Raw genomic sequence first — 17580 nt, 5'->3', positions numbered from 1 at the left:
CAAAAAGATAACTGCGAAAATCAAGGATTAGAAAGAAGCAATTTTTTTTGTATTTAATGCAAGTTCATTTTTATCAGTGTATTTATATATTTATTCTGTTTGTTTGATAAATGCATCTTAATCATCATCTTAATCTTGATGCTGTTGTGTGATTGTTTGGGTTTTACTGAACCCAGAGAAGTATTACTTCTAATTTTGTTGTATGCATAGCTTGGCAATAAAGGCATTCTGTCTCCAATTGAATAGAAACAAATTTTACAAGTTAAATTATACGATGGCAGTGCAAAGTGCATAAAAATGTACACAATTTCAATGTGAATATAGATATGGCAACCATTTGTTTGTTGTTATGTTTCTTACCGGTGAAGAACTTTAAGATAAGATATTAAAAATACTTTACAGACACTGAGGACATGACCAACAGGATATGTCCTCAGTGGTATTTCAAAAAGCGATGTCCTTATTGCACAATCTACTCTGAGTTGTTCAGAATTAGAAAATGATCAACATGCACACATCTCTGTTGCACAACCCAATGCGGAACAAAAGACAACGATAAATGAAGTTATGGTCCCTAGCATACACTCATGCAGCCTAGACTTGCACAACCCCTGTGCAAGGTCTACACTGGTAATCAGAGAAAATTCAAATTTGAAATAGCTGCACGGCCTGCTTCGCCAACAAAAGCTTCAAACAAGAGTAAGAATAGCTCACTGATTCTACAAAGAAATTACCGTCAACTAGTGGACATTATGATCAACATGGCTTTGTGTTTTCGGTTGTAAATATGTCTTTTGTGATGTCAGTGTTGAGGATTCTGCTGTAGAACCAATTGTATCTCTACTGATACAAGGCACACCTTCTTTTTAGCCTCTGTTCATTCTCTGGTGACATTTATGAGGCCTCTGTAAAAACAAATATGTCGAGCTGGAACAATGATTTGTGTGTAAACATTATGGCTGAAAAGAACAGTTGCCAATGTTGGACTTAGACATTCATTGCAAAGTGCAAGTCCAACGTTGGCACACTAGAAGTTTCTCTCTACTGTTGAGAGAAAAAAATAAAAGTCGTATAAAACCATCAAGATGACCTTTTTGATCGTCTTAATGTTTTTGTAAAATAAATTAGAAATGGTCTTCACTATATTGATGATCATTTATCTCCATCTTCAGCGGGTGCATCTTTAATATCTTGAAGCTGATTAGCGCCGTGCTTTAACTCTGAAGGTCTCAGGGCGGAAGTGACGCAGTATATTGGCGCTGCAGTTGTTTGTTGTTCTTCCTGTTCTGTTTGAAACTTAATTCGCTCTCTTCCGACCATGGACTGCTGCCTGGTATCCGCACTGTGTTGGTTGGTAGGCCTGTTTCTACTCATCCACCTGTTGGCTTTTGTTTTTGGGGATGCAGACTTCACGCTGCTGTGGGCCAGTGTGACAGGAAACAGTCCTGGTGAGCGCATTTGATTTATTATTTACATACAGAGAATGAAGCAGGTTTTGGAATCCCAGTGAGTGACAACAGTCTATTAGACGCACGTTACAGGGACAGATACAAACAGTAAGTAACCATTTAGCTAGTACAGCTAAAAGTCAGAGTTAGTATTATTCACTTACAGAATTATTATTACGTTTGTGTTAAGGTGTGATATATTATGTTTGATATATACTTTAAACTATTGTGAAATCACACACACATATTCAATATTTATATTTTGTACATATTGATTATTGTACCTGCCTCTATCTATCTATCTATCTATCTATCTATCTATCTATCTATCTATTTATGTTGACAATAAGTGTATAGGCATGCATATTTATGATTGATAGATAGATAGATAGATAGATAGATAGATAGATAAGGTTGCATCTATATACACTGTTTATTAAATAAATGTGTAGTACAAACAGAAATGTTTTCTCTTAAACACAGTAGAATTTGAATCAAACCTAGCACTTGAGTTTATTTCCAACAAGCCGTGACAGTGAGCAAGTGTAATATTGAACAAAATAACTGTTTGTTTCTGTGTGAAATGCTGACAGTTGTGTTTTGTGTTAACCAGAGACCAAGTTGAAAGGCCTGGTGGTGTGGATCACTGGAGCTTCCAGTGGTATTGGAGAGGAGCTGGCCCACCAGCTGGCAAAGTGTGGCTCACGACTCATCCTGTCTGCACGACGAGAGGATGAGCTGAACAGGGTGCGACGTTGCTGTTTAGGTGAGAGAAGTATTTTTATTTGTTTTGCAAGTTATTGTAGGATCAGTGTAAAAATAAACTGACAAATAATTCATTACACTGCAGGTAGAATATTGATATATTTCTAGTGGTTTTCTTATTTCATACTGTTAATCTTTGTTCTCAGACCAACGGTAAACTGTCCAATGGTTTTGTGATTTCACTTGTTTCATTCAGTGTCTAACCTATTTATGACTGAATTTACGTCATCATTTATTCTTTAAGAAAACTCCGGCCTCCATGATGAAGATATTCTCGTTCTTCCACTTGATTTGTTGGAGAGGACATCGCATGAGGAAAAAGCAAAAGCCGCAATTCAACACTTTGGACACGTGAGGCCACTTCAGTTGCTCTTTTGTTGTAGAGAAATCTATTTGAATTTTCAACAAGAAAATTCTGCTGGATTTGAAGTTCAATTATAATGTTTATGTTGGTTTTCCGTTACATAATAGACATAGTGCATAAAGTCTTCACTTCACCTTGATGTTCTCTTTTCGTAATTCAAGTTCAAATCATGCCGTTGTCTCCCGTGTCTTTGCCTTTTCAGATTGACATCCTAATCAACAATGGCGGCCGAAGCCAGCGCTCCCTGTGCATTGACACCAGTGTTGACGTGTACCAGGGCCTGATGGAGCTCAACTTCCTGGGCACGGTCTCCATCACCAAGCAGGTGCTGCCTGAGATGACACGGCGAGGAACTGGGAGCATTGTGACCGTCAGCAGTGTGGCTGGCCTCGCTGGGGTGCCCCTGTCAACTGGATACTCTGCCAGCAAACATGCTCTTCAGGTGAGGGGAACAAAAATAACAGTGTGGGCTTCGACTGTGTCACAGAGGAGCATGTCTGGTTCATCTGTTTCTGCCTTACTGTGTAATACCTCAGTCTATAATGCAAGTGACGACATGTATGAATGAACGCTCTTGTTGATAATAACTTTATTGTCCACAGGGATTTTTTAATTCCCTTCGGACTGAACTGTCTGACTATCCAAACATACTCATCAGCACAGTGTGTCCAGGGCCTGTGCAGTCACAGATTGTCCAAAATGCCTTCACAGAGGAGCTGAACAAGGTATGGCTCTTCATTTCTTAACATAACATAATCCAGTATTTTAGCCATGCTTGATCTGTTTGATATGACAGAAGCTATTGCAGGTGTTTGGTCTCAATAAAATCTGAATTTCTTCAATTACATAAGCCTCTGGCCGCAGCTGGTACGCAGGAACACAAGATGTCGACGAGTCGCTGTGTGCGTTTAATGCTGGTGGGAATGGCAAACGGGGTCAAGGAAATGTGGATCGCACAGCAGCCCTTCCTCCTGTTTTACTACGTCTGGCAGTACACTCCCACATTGGCCTGGTTCATGACTGACATCATGGGCAGGAAAAGGGTGCAGAATTTCAAAGCTGGTTTGGTAAGTACATAATAAATAACTTTTGAGAAATCTACATGTACAATATTACTACGATGCAAATCAAGCTTATTATCAAAGTGGCTTACTGGGTATAACACTGAGGAAAAACAAATATCATGAATTTTGTATTTTAAGTGTTTCAGAAACATGTTAGCAGCGCAAATAAATGCTTTTGCCAAACTGTAAAACTATCGCTTAAAAGTCGTGTGGAGCGATGCTGCGTCCTGTAAGACTGACCTTCCTCCATTTAAACTGGGACCGGGGGATCCTCACAGTGTGAACGCACTGAAAGCACTTGAATACAGCAGAGCGTGGCAGACACAAAGCAGAGCTGTCTCTTAGCAGCTGGGGGGCCTCAGCTGTTGCTGACCTTGCTTGGGTCTAAAGAGAAGATGGTAACAGACTGACCAGCGTGTCTGGTGGCCTCTGCTGGACAGTGAGAGCTGAGGGCCATGGAGAAAGGTCAATTTCCAACCGGCTAGACTTGAGAGCCTCACATGTTTTTGCCTCAGTAGGACACAAATGAAAAGTGCGGTGTGTGAACCTAAGAAATGAAAGGGTCAAACCCCTGATCACAACCCATCTAACCAAGTAATAACCTAGCATTGCACAAGAGCAAGTTCCTCCGCCATGGCCGAACAGCCCAATTATGAAACCTGTTTTAATTCACTGGATTACTCTCATTAATATCAATCACTCTAAACATGACATAATTGTTTCCATTAAGATTCATGAAATATTCTCTAATAAATCGGGGGCAATGTTGAAAAACTAAAAACCCATCCCGATTTGGATCTGCAGCAAAATGTAACTGGTTGTTCCCTGACTCGTACTTCATCCTTCCACCAAATGTTGTGCTGATCCGTCCAGGAGTCTTTGCCTAATCCTGCTAACCAACAGACAGCCAAAACTAAAACATGGCCATAACATCCTTGGTGGAAGTAATAAGATGACATTTTGATTTCATTCACAAACACCAACTGTCACTTCTTTTTTTTTGCAGGATGCAGACTCTGGATACTTTAGTAAACTCAAGAGGTCCTAATTGTCATAGTGAAGTGGAAACGTGTTTGATGCATGTGTGACTGATGTGTTCTCCTGCTCAGTTTTAGAGTTTTTGTCTTAATTTGAGTGGGAAACAAGGGAACTAGTAAATCTTGTATTTATATATCCAGATAATGTGTATGTAACCGAATAACCATATGTAAGAATGACACATTTTTTCAGTTTGAATGGCCAATAAAATTCAGCTTTGATATTTTTCAGCCTCTGCCAAGCTATTTTATTAGAAGTATTATACAGTTAAACATATAAAAAACAACAATATGTACAAGAAACTGGACATTTTCATAGAATTCTTCATTCTAGACTGTAAACAAGTGAATTGTAAACAAAACAAGCACTAAACACCTTACACTTACAGCAACACATACCCAAGGCACATCCTTGATATTTGTTAACAAAACTTTAGAGTTGTCCCTTTCTTTGTGGAACGAGGAGGGTAAATCACCTGAAAACTGAAATCTAAAAAGTACAATAAAACCAGAGGTATTCCACAGGTGTCTCCCGGGGGGGGGGGGGGGGGGGGGGGGTCATTTTTAAACTTCTTCACAACCATTAACATGGAAAAAAAACACAAAAACCTATGTGCTTCAGTGGAAACCTGTCAATGGTCAAAACTTTCAAGATACAAATGTTTGAAGGGAGCTTATCTTAATGTGCGCTTCTGTGAACTCGTCCACATCGTCAGTTAAAATCTGGTCAGAAGATTTTGAAACCGTGGAACATTGGTGACGCCACGGCTTCTTCCTCTGTGGTTCAGGAAGTGAAGCACAAAACGTTTGAAAAACAACCAAGGTTCCACACAGACATCACTCTTCTGAACTCAAGAGTCAACAGTTCTAAAAGTAAAACTCTAAAACCATTAGAATTCTTCTCTTTTTTTCCCTATAGTTTCCACATAAACTTCCTAATAACCATTACCTTTGGAAATCGAGGTCTTGCTGTGAGACTGACTGAAAAGCAGCCCCTTCCCACTTCCGAGTATGTTCATATGTTCAGAGGCAGGGGAAGTGGAGGGGGGCTGAGGAGTAAATGGGATACCCTAAAGGGGGATCGGCTGCCTGAACAGTTAAGTTTCTGAGCATGAAGGGGTGAGCCTGGATGCTGTAACGCTCCTCATCGTCATTGGTGGCATACAGGAGCTCCCAAGAAAGGTTAGCCCACTGGCCTCGTACCCCCTCTCCGTTCAGACGGCCTACCTGCACCAGCTGCTCCTGCAGGGACAGGACTCGTCCTGTGTAAGTACCCTGTGGACATGGAATAGGAAATGGTAAATGGTCTGTATTTATCAGTCTTGATAACTACTCACACAGCACTTTACAGAACAGTTTAGCCATTTATCCATTCACATACACAATCACACAGTGCATCTATGTGCAGCAAGTTCTGTCACACACCACTCACACACTGCTGGGACTGCAGTCAGGGACTATTTGGAGAATCATTGTCTTGCCCAAGGACACATCGGCATGCAAAGAGGATGAGATTGAACCACCAAGCCAGCGGTTAATGGAAAATACGCTATAACTCCTCAGCCACAGCCACCCACACATGGACATATAAATGCAGAAACATACACACAAACAAATGTCAAAACATTTTCCACTGAGATGGCCTCTGAATAGGTAAGGATCTCAACAAGAGTATTATATTATGCATGTTGATAATATACATTTTTCAGCCTAAATTGAATGTGAAGAAGGGTTTGTCTGTGTAATCACCATAGCTAGGTCATGTCCTAGGGAGAATAGGAAGGGTTTCTCCTGAAGGACACTGTCGTGCCAGCCTTTTTCTGTCACCAAGCCAATGTACCAATCCCTTTCATATTCCTCCAAGGTGCTGAACAATTCATCCAGGGACTCCATGGGCCCCAAGCTCGCTTGATCAAACAGCAGCTTGAAACTGAACCTGAAAGCAAATACAAACAGGCAGACTTTATGAAACATGGTTTCAGTGATCATAACAGAAAACATTAACCTAATTTGCATTTTACCTGAAAGCCTGAAGCGAGAGTTGATAAAGCTCTTTACTTGAAGAGAGCCACTCCAGTCCTTCTGTCCATGGCACATCTCCACAGTAGAGCCTGTAGACGTAACTGGGACTGGTGAAAGCTGACTCTGCCCCCAGTGAGATGAGACAGGAGAGTACAACTTGAGTGTGCAGTTCTTTCAAAGCTTCATCCTCCTTCAGGGCTTTGGTCATGTCCTCTGAGCTCTCGCCCTGCACAGCAGGCCCAAAGCGCCCCAGGGTAAACCGGAACCAGTCCTCTGGAAACAAAGGCCTGAGCTGCAGCAGGCGGGATGGTAGCAGCGGTGCAGTCCTCCACCCTGTCGGTAGGTTGAAAACCTCTGACTGAGGGCAGCTGAAGTTCAGATGAGGGACTGAGTTGGGACTCTCTCTGAACACCTCTGTGTTCCGGCCTCTATCCACAGCTGGCATCCCGATGCCCAGTCCCAGGGGCTGAAGAGGCTGCAAGGCAGAGAGAGCCATGTTTTCAAAGAGACTGTCCATCTCCACAGAGCCTGGCAGAGACGCCCCTGTCTGCAGCGCCGTGAGTCCAGACTGAGCTTCTGCAGTCACTAAAGCCACCGTCCGTCTGGCCTGTTGAGGTCCAAATAAATCGTCCTCATCTGACCAATCACCAAGGGAGGTCAAGCTGGAGCTGTCTTGTCTAAACCTGAGAGAAGACACGTTTGACTCCACCACGACAGCCTCAGGTGGTTGGTTGCAGGTAGTGTGGGCCAGCTGAGAAGACTGGGACTTCCTGCCTCCAACCCCTTGCCCGTCGTCACTGCTCCACAAGAACCCTTTGTGCTTCTGAACACAGTATCGAAGGAGCAACCAGACCAACACTTTGAGAAAGTCATCTTGAAGTTTCCTCAAGTTGTCATGTGAATCAATGATGCCGGAGAGCACATTCCGGGCGTCAGAATAGACTTGAACTGCAAGGGCGGCACAAGGGGTGAGGGCATTCCCCCAGTGCAGGTTAAATCCCTGAGTGAAGCCGAGCCTCTCGGGCCGCTCAAAAGCCGCCTCGAACACCTCATCCACCCTCCGTGCCTCCACTGTGTGACAAGATGTCTCCTGCAACTCCAGACCCTGTACCAAAATACACCACATTATTTGATCTTCTTGAAAATGGCTAAACTGATGCTTAATAGTAAAAAGCTGCTTTCAGACATGCAGTGAACTCTAGAAATTCTCCTGAGATTCTAGTGTATAATATGATATATAATATCTGTGTGAGCTCAGGTGAACCTCGCCAGAGTTCTCTGTGTTGTTGTGAACACACTAACCAGAGAATGAAAGACAAATTCCAGAGAAAACCCGGACTCAATTGTGCGGGAATTCTCCGGAGAACTTGTCTGTTAATGTCTAAAGAGCAAGATACAGTACCTTAATGTTGACTGTACAGTAGCCGTATCCTCTCTCCAGGATCATTATCCAAACCATACGGTCCTGAAAGCGGCCGAGGAAATGAGAGCCCGGGGCTAAAGAACCTACAGGCGGGGAGAAAAATAATCAGTAATCCATGTGTCTAACATGCTGGAGATGCGATTTGTAAATTGGGGGCAATGAAGAAGGGAACACACAACATATACATCATGCAACAAACAGCCAGTCTCGCCGCGCATCCCTTTCATATTGCATCAGCCATGCGTCCCTCTGCTGACTATGTGGATCACATGGCTGCTGGATGAGCTGCGGAAAGACATGTACCATCGCAGTAGTACAGGAAGGTCATGATACTATTTTAACTGGCTGACTGCACAGAGATCTAAATATTAAATCTCTTCCTGGCCTTAGCTTGGCATTAGACTCTAAAACTTAACTCCTTTTATACAATGGGTTTCAGAGGCAGAAGACAGTGGGCAGATGTTCATTTCAACAAAGATGAAAACCAGTGGCAAGTTGGTAGGAGATGTTTTTTTGCTGTAGTTGAGTAGTGCCTGCTTGGCTCAAGGATAATGTTATGTCCCATCATGACATCTCAGATTAAACCCAGCCGCTACCTCCTAATGGGAAGTGACACGCTGGGCAGACTCCCTTCCTGGTCACTGCTCCCCAGCCCCCCCGTGCGAGTGAAGCAAAAGAACACTACAAACCGCCGTTGTTAGACTGCATGTATACACTTAACAGGCGCTTATTTTGAATTATATATAACAGCTATAGCACCCCGAGCACAAAAAAAAAACAGTCAGACAGAGTGATGACATCACCTCAGTGGTTTTGTTCAGTTTGAACTCATCAGTCCATAAATAATGATTCTCTACTTGCACTGTTTTTTTTTTTTACTCCTGCCCCCTCCTGATCGAGCGCAGGATGAAATCCTAGCAGCAGCTCCGTTTGCCCTAAGAGTATTATATGCGGTTAATGGTGTGGAAACATTTGGATGTAATGAATACAGATCAGAGCTTTTTTTTTTGGGTCACTTCACAGAAGCTCAACTGGATCATGCAAGCTCGCATTACTGCCAGCAACTCCGAAGAGCTGCTCGCAACAAAATTCCTCTTGCTACCAACCATATGAGGTGATGCTTCAGTGCTCTCTGATCTGCATACAGACCCGACTTGACCCATGGGAGAGGTCAGTCACTGCGATCATAGCACAAGTCAAAACACACTGAAGCCAAAAAATTAATAAAAAACACAAACTTGTGTGTATATAAAGTTTAAGCCAGACTGAATGATATGTTTTATTCAACGTATAGTTCTTGAGCCAATTAATCCAATTGAATAGCTAATTGGGAGGTTAGGTTTTCATCTGGGTTTTTTTGTTTGTTAGTTTCCAGAATTACGCAAAAATTCCACGGCAGATAAACAGGAAACTTGGAGGAAGGACCAGGTACACAACGAGGAAGAACCCATTACATTTTGATGCCGATAGAGATCAGGGGCAGATCAAGGATTTTTCACTTTCTTAAATGTTGCAAAGTACAGCTTTTTTTCGGGATATTCATTGATTTCACACAGAAAAATGATGGGATCTTGATGGAAAAGATTCTGACATATTTAGTGGGTTGGTATCAATGAGTGTGTACATTTTGGTGTGGACGCAAATAAAAATAAAGATCAAGTTGATTTAAATGTGTTTTCTGAAGGGGACAGTTGGGTCCTGAGGTATGCGCCGTACTGAGTGCTATTCTACTTAATTAAATGTAATGACCAATTCCAAATATTTATATTAATATTTTTTGTCATTAAGTATGCCTGATCAATTTGCACTAAAATAGAATATTCAGACATTTACAAATCTAACAAATGCCGAAATGAACACCATTTACTTGTTACTTTTGAAAAGGATTCAAATATTGTCAGTCACAAAAGACAGGAGCGATTTCAAGCATGCCAAACTAACCCAGTGACCCTCTCGCAAAGGCTGTCTTCAGAGCTGTGGCCAGACTACCGCTCATCTGCTGGTAGAAGATAGAGTCCGTGCAGGGACAGGCCGTACCCACGGGCCCTGGCCAACTGCGCTGAGGCCTTGGGAAGCCCACCAGGAAGATGGGCAGGGTGAAGAGGGGCAGCAGAGGGGCAGAGAGCAGGGCAGAGAGCGCCACCACTACCAGCAGCAGTGGGCACAGAGAGGTGTTCAGAGCCAAGAGAGTTCCGGCCGACTGACGGCGCTGCTTCTTCTCAGTCCAAGACGTCACCAACACAGTCAGGGTGAACTTAAGCTTGGCCAGGAACTGGGTCAGTCTGTCAGTCACAAGGCCCACCTGAATCACAAACACAGAGGCAATGACGCAGAGTATGTTTAATTGACTCGTGTGCTTCAATAACTTTTTTTTATTTGTGTACTTTTGTTGTATTCCTCATATATTACTGCATTGACTGAAACTTACAATCGTAAATGAATTAACATTTCTCTATTGAGTGAAAACAAAAAACGAACATAAATTCAAGAGTTTGAGATCTTTTGTATAGGAATACATTAAATTGTACCAGTGTATTGTTAATAGTGCTGTCAGTTTAATTTTTTTATCGCGAGATTAACGCAGAGCTGCCAACTCTCACACGTGTGTGTCTTCCAGATAGCGCACCGCTCCGCCGGCTCCGCCGACCGCCACCGCGCACTCGCTCAGAGAGACACAGTGAGATCAGAGCTCATTGACTCAGTACTTCTTAACTATGGAAACAGTGAAAACACAGAGTTTCTCTGGTCTCAGCTGATCAGAGATCAGCGCCTCAGCGTCTTGATCAGAGCAGAAGCTGCAGTTGGTTTCTACCGATCTTCAGTATCTGTGTTCGCCTCCAGTCTGACTTGCTCTCGCTTTTTGTTTTAATATTTCGCCAACTAAAATATATATTTTTAAGCTATTAGGCTGCAGCTATATGTTTTTATTTATTTAAAAATGGGGTACTTCTTATTTCATACATTTTCCACAAATAATGGGAGGACTCAAATAGCCCTACAAAGTTCTGTGTTTAATTTATTTCAAAGTAGGCCGACACTTGCCTGTGTATTTTGTTTGTTTGTTATTTTGTTGCTTGTCTGTTTGAGTAGCTGACTGAAAGCAAAGAAGTAGTAGGCTTACCTTTTATTGGTAACCTAACTGTTACGGTTCATTGTTTCTGAAATAAGAGGCCTGACTGCTATGTTCGCAGCAAACTTGAAAAAATGAAAATATTGAGCCATGGTTTAACTGCACTATAGGCTGAGTCCTTGTTTACCTGAAATGTAAACTTTATAATTTTATTTTGTATCGCCCTGTTTGGCATTGTTGTTTTTCAATAAAATAAAACATTTGCATAAAGCAAGCCAATCCACTTTTCCATGTTCATAAGAGCATTAAAACGAAGAAAAGAAAAATTATGGCAAAAAAATAAATGAAGGCACATTTAGAATAGATACAAATTTGCGATTAATTGCGATTAAATATTTGAATCGTTTGAAAGCACTAATTGTTAAGTTATTTTTTAAACACAGTGCTGAATTTAGCTTAGGGAAGTTGTAGAAAAACATCCCATTTCATTATATTTACCTTTAGTAAAACATTTAAAACCATTATGTTCTAAATAGTAAAAACTTATATTGTTATAGTTCAGAAATGAAGTATCTTATGTACTGTCAACAGGTCAGTGAGCCCTGCACAGCTCTAGACGTGTAAGCATTGTCTGAGTCAGATTTAAGCCTGTGCAGATGTAATAATGTAAAGGGAAGAAGCAGTAAGGGATAAATCCATTTCAATCTCACCAGAAGAAGCTGAACTCCGGTTCCCAGGTTGTCCCAACCCGGCAGCACTTTGTTTCCAGCTGCAAGCCGCACCAGGACCACCACCACCATCTGGAGCAGAGCATCTTCTGAGCTCTGCCACAACTGCACAGAGGCACAAAAGGAACAAAACTTAAGTGAAATGAATCACACAGGAAATAATCACATATGATAGTATACAAAAAGTGAAGACAATTTCTGCATGTTTTGTTCATGCTGATAGTTAAGGCCGTGAAAGAGAGTGAACGTATTCATACCACTCTGAAGGCTCGTGCGAATCCCACACTGAGGGACGCCCTGTGGAGCGGCTGCAGAGATTTGTCCATAGACAGAAAAGCAACCATGGCAAACGGAGACACTATCAAGTGAAACACAGAAAATACAGAGTCAAAAACCCATTCACATACAGAGCACTGGTGTTTTCACACCTGAAAAGTATGTTAGGATTGGAATCTCAGACTTAAAATACATCAAGCTCACCAAGGTAAAGAAGGACTCTTCTGATTGCTGCAGCAATGTATAATCCTCTGTTCCTCTGCTTAAAAGTCTGAACACTGGACATCCCCTTTGGGTACAGGGGATTGAGGAACACTCCTCCAAATACATAGGCTCCCTGGATCTCTCGGAGAGCCCAGCAGAGGCAGAACAGTATGAGGAGAAGGTAGCTGACAAGAGCCTGGGGTCCTGTGACCAAGCTCTGGGACTGAGCTGAACCGAGGAAGTGATGTAACAGCCCAGCCTCTGCCATTGCCACCAGTAGCAGGCTAAAATATAGCAGCAGCTCCCTCCAGCCCAGATTCCAGCCAAAAGAACTGGGAGGAAGGGGGGGCGCCCCCCTTCTGTGAAATCCACGGTCGCCGAAGGCTGCCCGGGGCCCCCGGCAGAGGGTGCCGACCTGGCTGAGGTCCAAGCTCAGCAAAAATCCCGCAGAGATGGAGAAGAGAACAACACCCAGTGTTGATGGGATGAAGTAATTACACACAGCTACGCTGGCAGATACACCAAACATCAGCAGCAGCCTGTGGGACAGCACACATACACAGTCAGCACCAACGATACACAGGCAAGTGTCACACTTGTCACTTCACTGGGACAATTACAGTCTGATGTGGACAGGTTTCTCACATAACATGAGCAGGAGTTGATGGCATTCAAAACATCTGGTTTAACTGATGCTGTAGAGGGTTTCAGAAAAAACTGCATTTTATCTGATATAATAATATAAAATTCAAGGTGAAATAATGAACAAAGATACAATTCAGTGTAGTGTTACAGCTGTTGTGGCACCAGAACTTCAACAGACTATTGCATATGGAAACCAACAGACTTAAATCTATGAATTGGCACATGTACAATATATAGTATTACATATATGAAATGATGAATGAAAACAAGAGGAGACTTAAAACACAGGCATTGGGATAGTGTTGATGACAAACATATTTTTTTTTTTGTGGCTTGATGCTTCTAGATTTTTAACTTGAATTTCCTTGCTCTCAGCACGGCCGGAAAAAAGTGTTTCTTAATACCAGTGGAACACTCAAATTTAGCTTGAAGCTTATTGCTCTTGTTTATACCTGAGGTTGCTAGACATGGGGGAGCCTCCAAAGCCAAGCACGAGCGCCTGCTCCATGCCCCAGAGGAGCAGGGCATCCAGGGGAGGCAGTATACCCAGAGCCCACAGCAGAGGTAGGAAGAGGAACAGCACATGGAGAACCTGACTGGCGAGATGGAGCTCAGGTGCAGAGCCTGAGAATCTGAGTCACAGCAAGATATAGAGATTTATTATTACAGCAAGACTTATGTGAAATAAAATTGTATTTTCTCAGTAAATCAGTCAACTGATACTTTTGCTCACCTGTCAGCAAGGTCCACAGCGATGAAAATAAAAATGTACAGGGGCCGGGTGAGCGGGGTAACTTCATAAGTGTCCTGTGCGTGGAAAGTGGCCGTCTCTGTGGCCGTATTTACAATGAGGGAATACTCAGCTATACACAATGTCACCCAACTCAGTACAAAGACTACCAGGGACACACCAATGCTGCTGTAGAGAGCAGTCAGTCTGCCAAGGAACACGTACCATGTTCCAAAGCCACAGAGCAACCCAGCTAGGACTGAATGCAACACTACATTCAGCCCAAACCTCTTCCCGGGAGCGATGAATCGGACCGTCTCCGGGCTGACACAGTGGGTGAATTCCACTTCCTCTTCATCTACCAGGATGTTTGGCGCACCAAGTCTTTCCACCGTGCCACTTCTGTGAGCTGCGTACAATGCCAGGGCCTGGACACCCGCTGCAGCCCCGAACATGAGCATACCAGAGAGCACGGCGGCATGGAGCTCCTGAAGCAGCTGCAGCTGGCAGAGCAGAGTGCCAACACCTCCAAAGAGCCATGGCGTCAAGAACAAGACTGCCTGGTTGACGTAGACATATGGCGGGGCGCAGTAACCCAACTTGAAGCGTGGACCCCCTAACAATGTCTGGGGGAAGCGCTTCCAGAAGAACTCTTGCTTGTACTCATTAAGAAGGGGCACATCTGGCCCCATTCTGACCATTCCCAAAGGGGCAGAGGGTCATCTCCACGCTGCAGAAGGAGGGTTTCCATTCATCGTCCCAGACACAAGGACGCTGCCTGCAATGAAGCACACTTGCAGTAAGGTAATGTTTAAGAGTAGGCTTAAAACTTTCCTTCTTGATAAAGCTTTTAGTTCGTGCTGGCTCAGGACGTCTTAGATCAGCCCCTTAGTTATGCTGCTACAAACTTAGATTGACACATGAGCTTCTCTTTCCTCTTCTCCCTCTTCACCACATTAATATCTCATCAATCCATCCCTGGAAAACTCATGCTTTATAGTTACAGATCCAGGACAGCGGAAGAGGCTGCATCATGGAACTGTGGTAGCTGATCGTGGATGGTGATTACGACTAGATTAATGAGATACACAATATGGTACTCACATATAATACTATCACTGACAATACCGCTATCATTACAATTGTAACAGCTGCTCTCTTCATCTCTGCCAGGTATTTTATATGTATTAACATTGATAAACCCCCCATATATGTTAGACACTGTACTTTCTCAAGAATACTGTAACAATCGTAATTGGTGCCCTCTTACACGCAAGATATATATCACTTCTATCCATCCTGGGAGAGAGATCACTGACAAATCTATCTGAGGTTTCCTCATTTGAATCCCCTGTTAAATGTTTTGGGTAGTTTTACATGTCTTTGGCTGAGGGTTAAGAAGAGAGGCCTAATCCCTATGAACCAAATTGTGGTTTGTGAATTTGCACCATATAAATACAATTTGATTGACACAGTAGGAACCCAACAAATAACAATGTTATATCTGCAATACACTTTCAGCTATACATTTTAACCCAGAGCAAATGACAACTCTTAACGCTCTAAGACTATAATTAGAACAATTTTAAAGACGTTTATTCACAGGACAGGACAAACGTGTGAAAAGCATGATTCTAGTAATGACGGCGATTATCTCTCCATCAATTGACAGTGTGAAAACACTGGATCTCTTCATCAGGGCAACACATTCACAAAGTCTGTTGTGGTTTATCTTCGCCCATACAACAATACTCCATTTAATGAGGTTGTTAGAGCACAGGCGCCATTAATGGTCTTTAAATTGTGATATATTGTGGCACAAACAAAGAGACACAGGACCAGGAGCACATAGCAACACCCACTGAGTTGCTATGAAAACACACCACTGGATGCGCTTACCTGCTAAAGCTAGTGGCCGGACATTTCGAGACTAGCCTTCTAAAACTAAACAAATCAAGGAATAAGTTAAACGATCATTGTTTTCAGTGGCGGGTCTGTTATTTTATCTTTGCTCAAGCTAGCTCTGTTATTGTTCGCTAGCAAGTAGTAATGATACCTGACTGCCCGTTAGCTCGCTACCACTAACGGCGAAAGAGCAGCGTGTTGTTGACCGTCCGTGTCTCCGGTGGGAGATACACCTACCGTCAGCGGTGGGACACTCAGCCGCAGCTTCACCTTGTCGGATATTTAACGATGTAAGTGTCGTCGATGGGGAAACGGGCGGAAATCAGCCAGCTCCGACATTAGCAGCTAGCTTAGCCGCTGGAGAGCCGAGCGACATCGGCATGACACAGAGACAGGCCGGAACCAATGAGAGTGGAGACGAGAGGAGATCGAGGCCTCTGATTGGTCTGTGCCGTAAACACTCCGCCCCTACACGACAAGCCCCGCCACCACGACACACACGCACTCACGTCGTCAATGATACAAAGAATAACACATATTAGTTTGTTGTGTTTGGAGTTGAGGAACAAACAAACAAACACACACACACACACACACAAACAGTTTGGTGTAATGTCTCAAAGATTAATCTAAGTGTGAATAAGTTAAATGATTAAATGCCACAACAATTTATATTATCATTTGTCTATTATCTCTATTATTATTATATTATAATTAACATTATTATTATACATCCCTTTTGTATTTTAGCCTATTATTTTGTGTTGAATTGTGCTATTATTAGGTCTCGAGCACCGACAGGCACTGACAGACTATTGAAATTGTAAGGATTATTATTATTATTTTTCAGGCAAATAAATTGGCCTTTTGAAGGCTTTAACATGCTCAAATCCTTTGCAAAATTTGCAGAAACTTAGAAAGTGGTGAAAATTTACCTTTTATTTATTTTCTGTTTTATATATTAGTTTTTTTATTTACTTCCTGAGCAGAAGTGGACTGCGCACATCCTGCGCAGAAGCAAACTTCGCATAATTCGCTTAATTTATTCTATATCTTTTATTTAACTTTGTTTTTAAATTGACATAGTGTGATGTATTGCACAATTAATAGGTGTTTGATTTAGGGGATTCACTATCTTGCTAAGGACATTTCGGCATGCACTCTGCATGGGAAAGAGTGGGAATCGAACCGGCAACCTTCTTGTTGGAGAAAGTTCATTAACATGATAAACTAAACACAGGAAGAAGATGGACAAATTATAGGTGTGTCTGTGTCCTTCTATGCTGCTTTGATGCACATTTCAGAGAAAACCATTGTATTTTCTACTTTACTACATATATTTGACAGACTTACTTAAAAGTTACTTTTATAATTTTGGATTTTAGATGCTGGATGATTTAAAACCTATTGTTAGAGAATAACCCAGTAGTTTCCAGCCTCGGCTTCTGATGCCTTACAAGAATCACAGTGTGGGACACATTTAATTTAATATGATTCTGAAAATTCATGCAAAACCTTCTAGTTATTATTAGTTACTTTATTGTTATACTCACTCATCAGCTCATTTACTTATCCGCTGCTATATTTATTCATAAGCTGCAGTATTTATTCATCTGCTGCTACCTGATCATGTACATCTATTCTTCATTTACCTTAACTGTACATAATTTGTCTGTATTACTTACCTCAATGCTCTCTGAACACTTTACTCATTCAGTATTTGTCAACGTTCTTACAATCACTTTTCACAGCCGTTATCCTGTTCACCCTCCTTTTACAGTCATATACACTATTCTCACTTTATACGGTTAGTATACTGTACAAGTTTTTAACCGTCTGCTGATATTGCACTGACTTCTCTATGTGCCCTAGAATTGCCCCCCGGGGACAAATAAAGTT

At 42.3% G+C, this 17580-nt stretch overlaps 2 protein-coding genes across 2 annotated transcripts; one reads left to right on the top strand and one right to left on the bottom strand.

The window, feature by feature from the left end:
• Positions 1 to 1251: 1251 nt before the first annotated feature.
• dhrs7 (dehydrogenase/reductase (SDR family) member 7) lies at positions 1252 to 4905 on the top strand. The gene is made up of 7 exons (XM_062397212.1): positions 1252 to 1448; positions 2062 to 2214; positions 2458 to 2564; positions 2780 to 3019; positions 3180 to 3302; positions 3429 to 3644; positions 4648 to 4905. Exons 1-7 carry the CDS (start codon positions 1319 to 1321, stop codon positions 4687 to 4689), a joined length of 1011 nt encoding a protein of 336 aa, XP_062253196.1. The 5' UTR covers positions 1252 to 1318; the 3' UTR covers positions 4690 to 4905.
• On the bottom strand, positions 4890 to 16071 carry pcnx4 (pecanex 4). The gene is made up of 11 exons (XM_062397211.1): positions 15919 to 16071; positions 13780 to 14554; positions 13499 to 13678; positions 12402 to 12940; positions 12179 to 12279; positions 11904 to 12026; positions 10065 to 10425; positions 8103 to 8206; positions 6700 to 7805; positions 6428 to 6614; positions 4890 to 5953 (listed from the first exon to the last, which is right to left on the bottom strand). Exons 2-11 carry the CDS (start codon positions 14475 to 14477, stop codon positions 5702 to 5704), a joined length of 3651 nt encoding a protein of 1216 aa, XP_062253195.1. The 5' UTR covers positions 14478 to 14554; positions 15919 to 16071; the 3' UTR covers positions 4890 to 5701.
• Positions 16072 to 17580: the final 1509 nt, after the last annotated feature.

This window comes from Platichthys flesus, chromosome 10 (assembly GCF_949316205.1).
Source record: "Platichthys flesus chromosome 10, fPlaFle2.1, whole genome shotgun sequence".
In the NCBI taxonomy this organism is placed as follows: domain Eukaryota; kingdom Metazoa; phylum Chordata; class Actinopteri; order Pleuronectiformes; family Pleuronectidae; genus Platichthys; species Platichthys flesus.
Note: the sequence above shows the minus strand (reverse complement) of the source record. Positions and strands in the feature narration are given on the sequence as shown.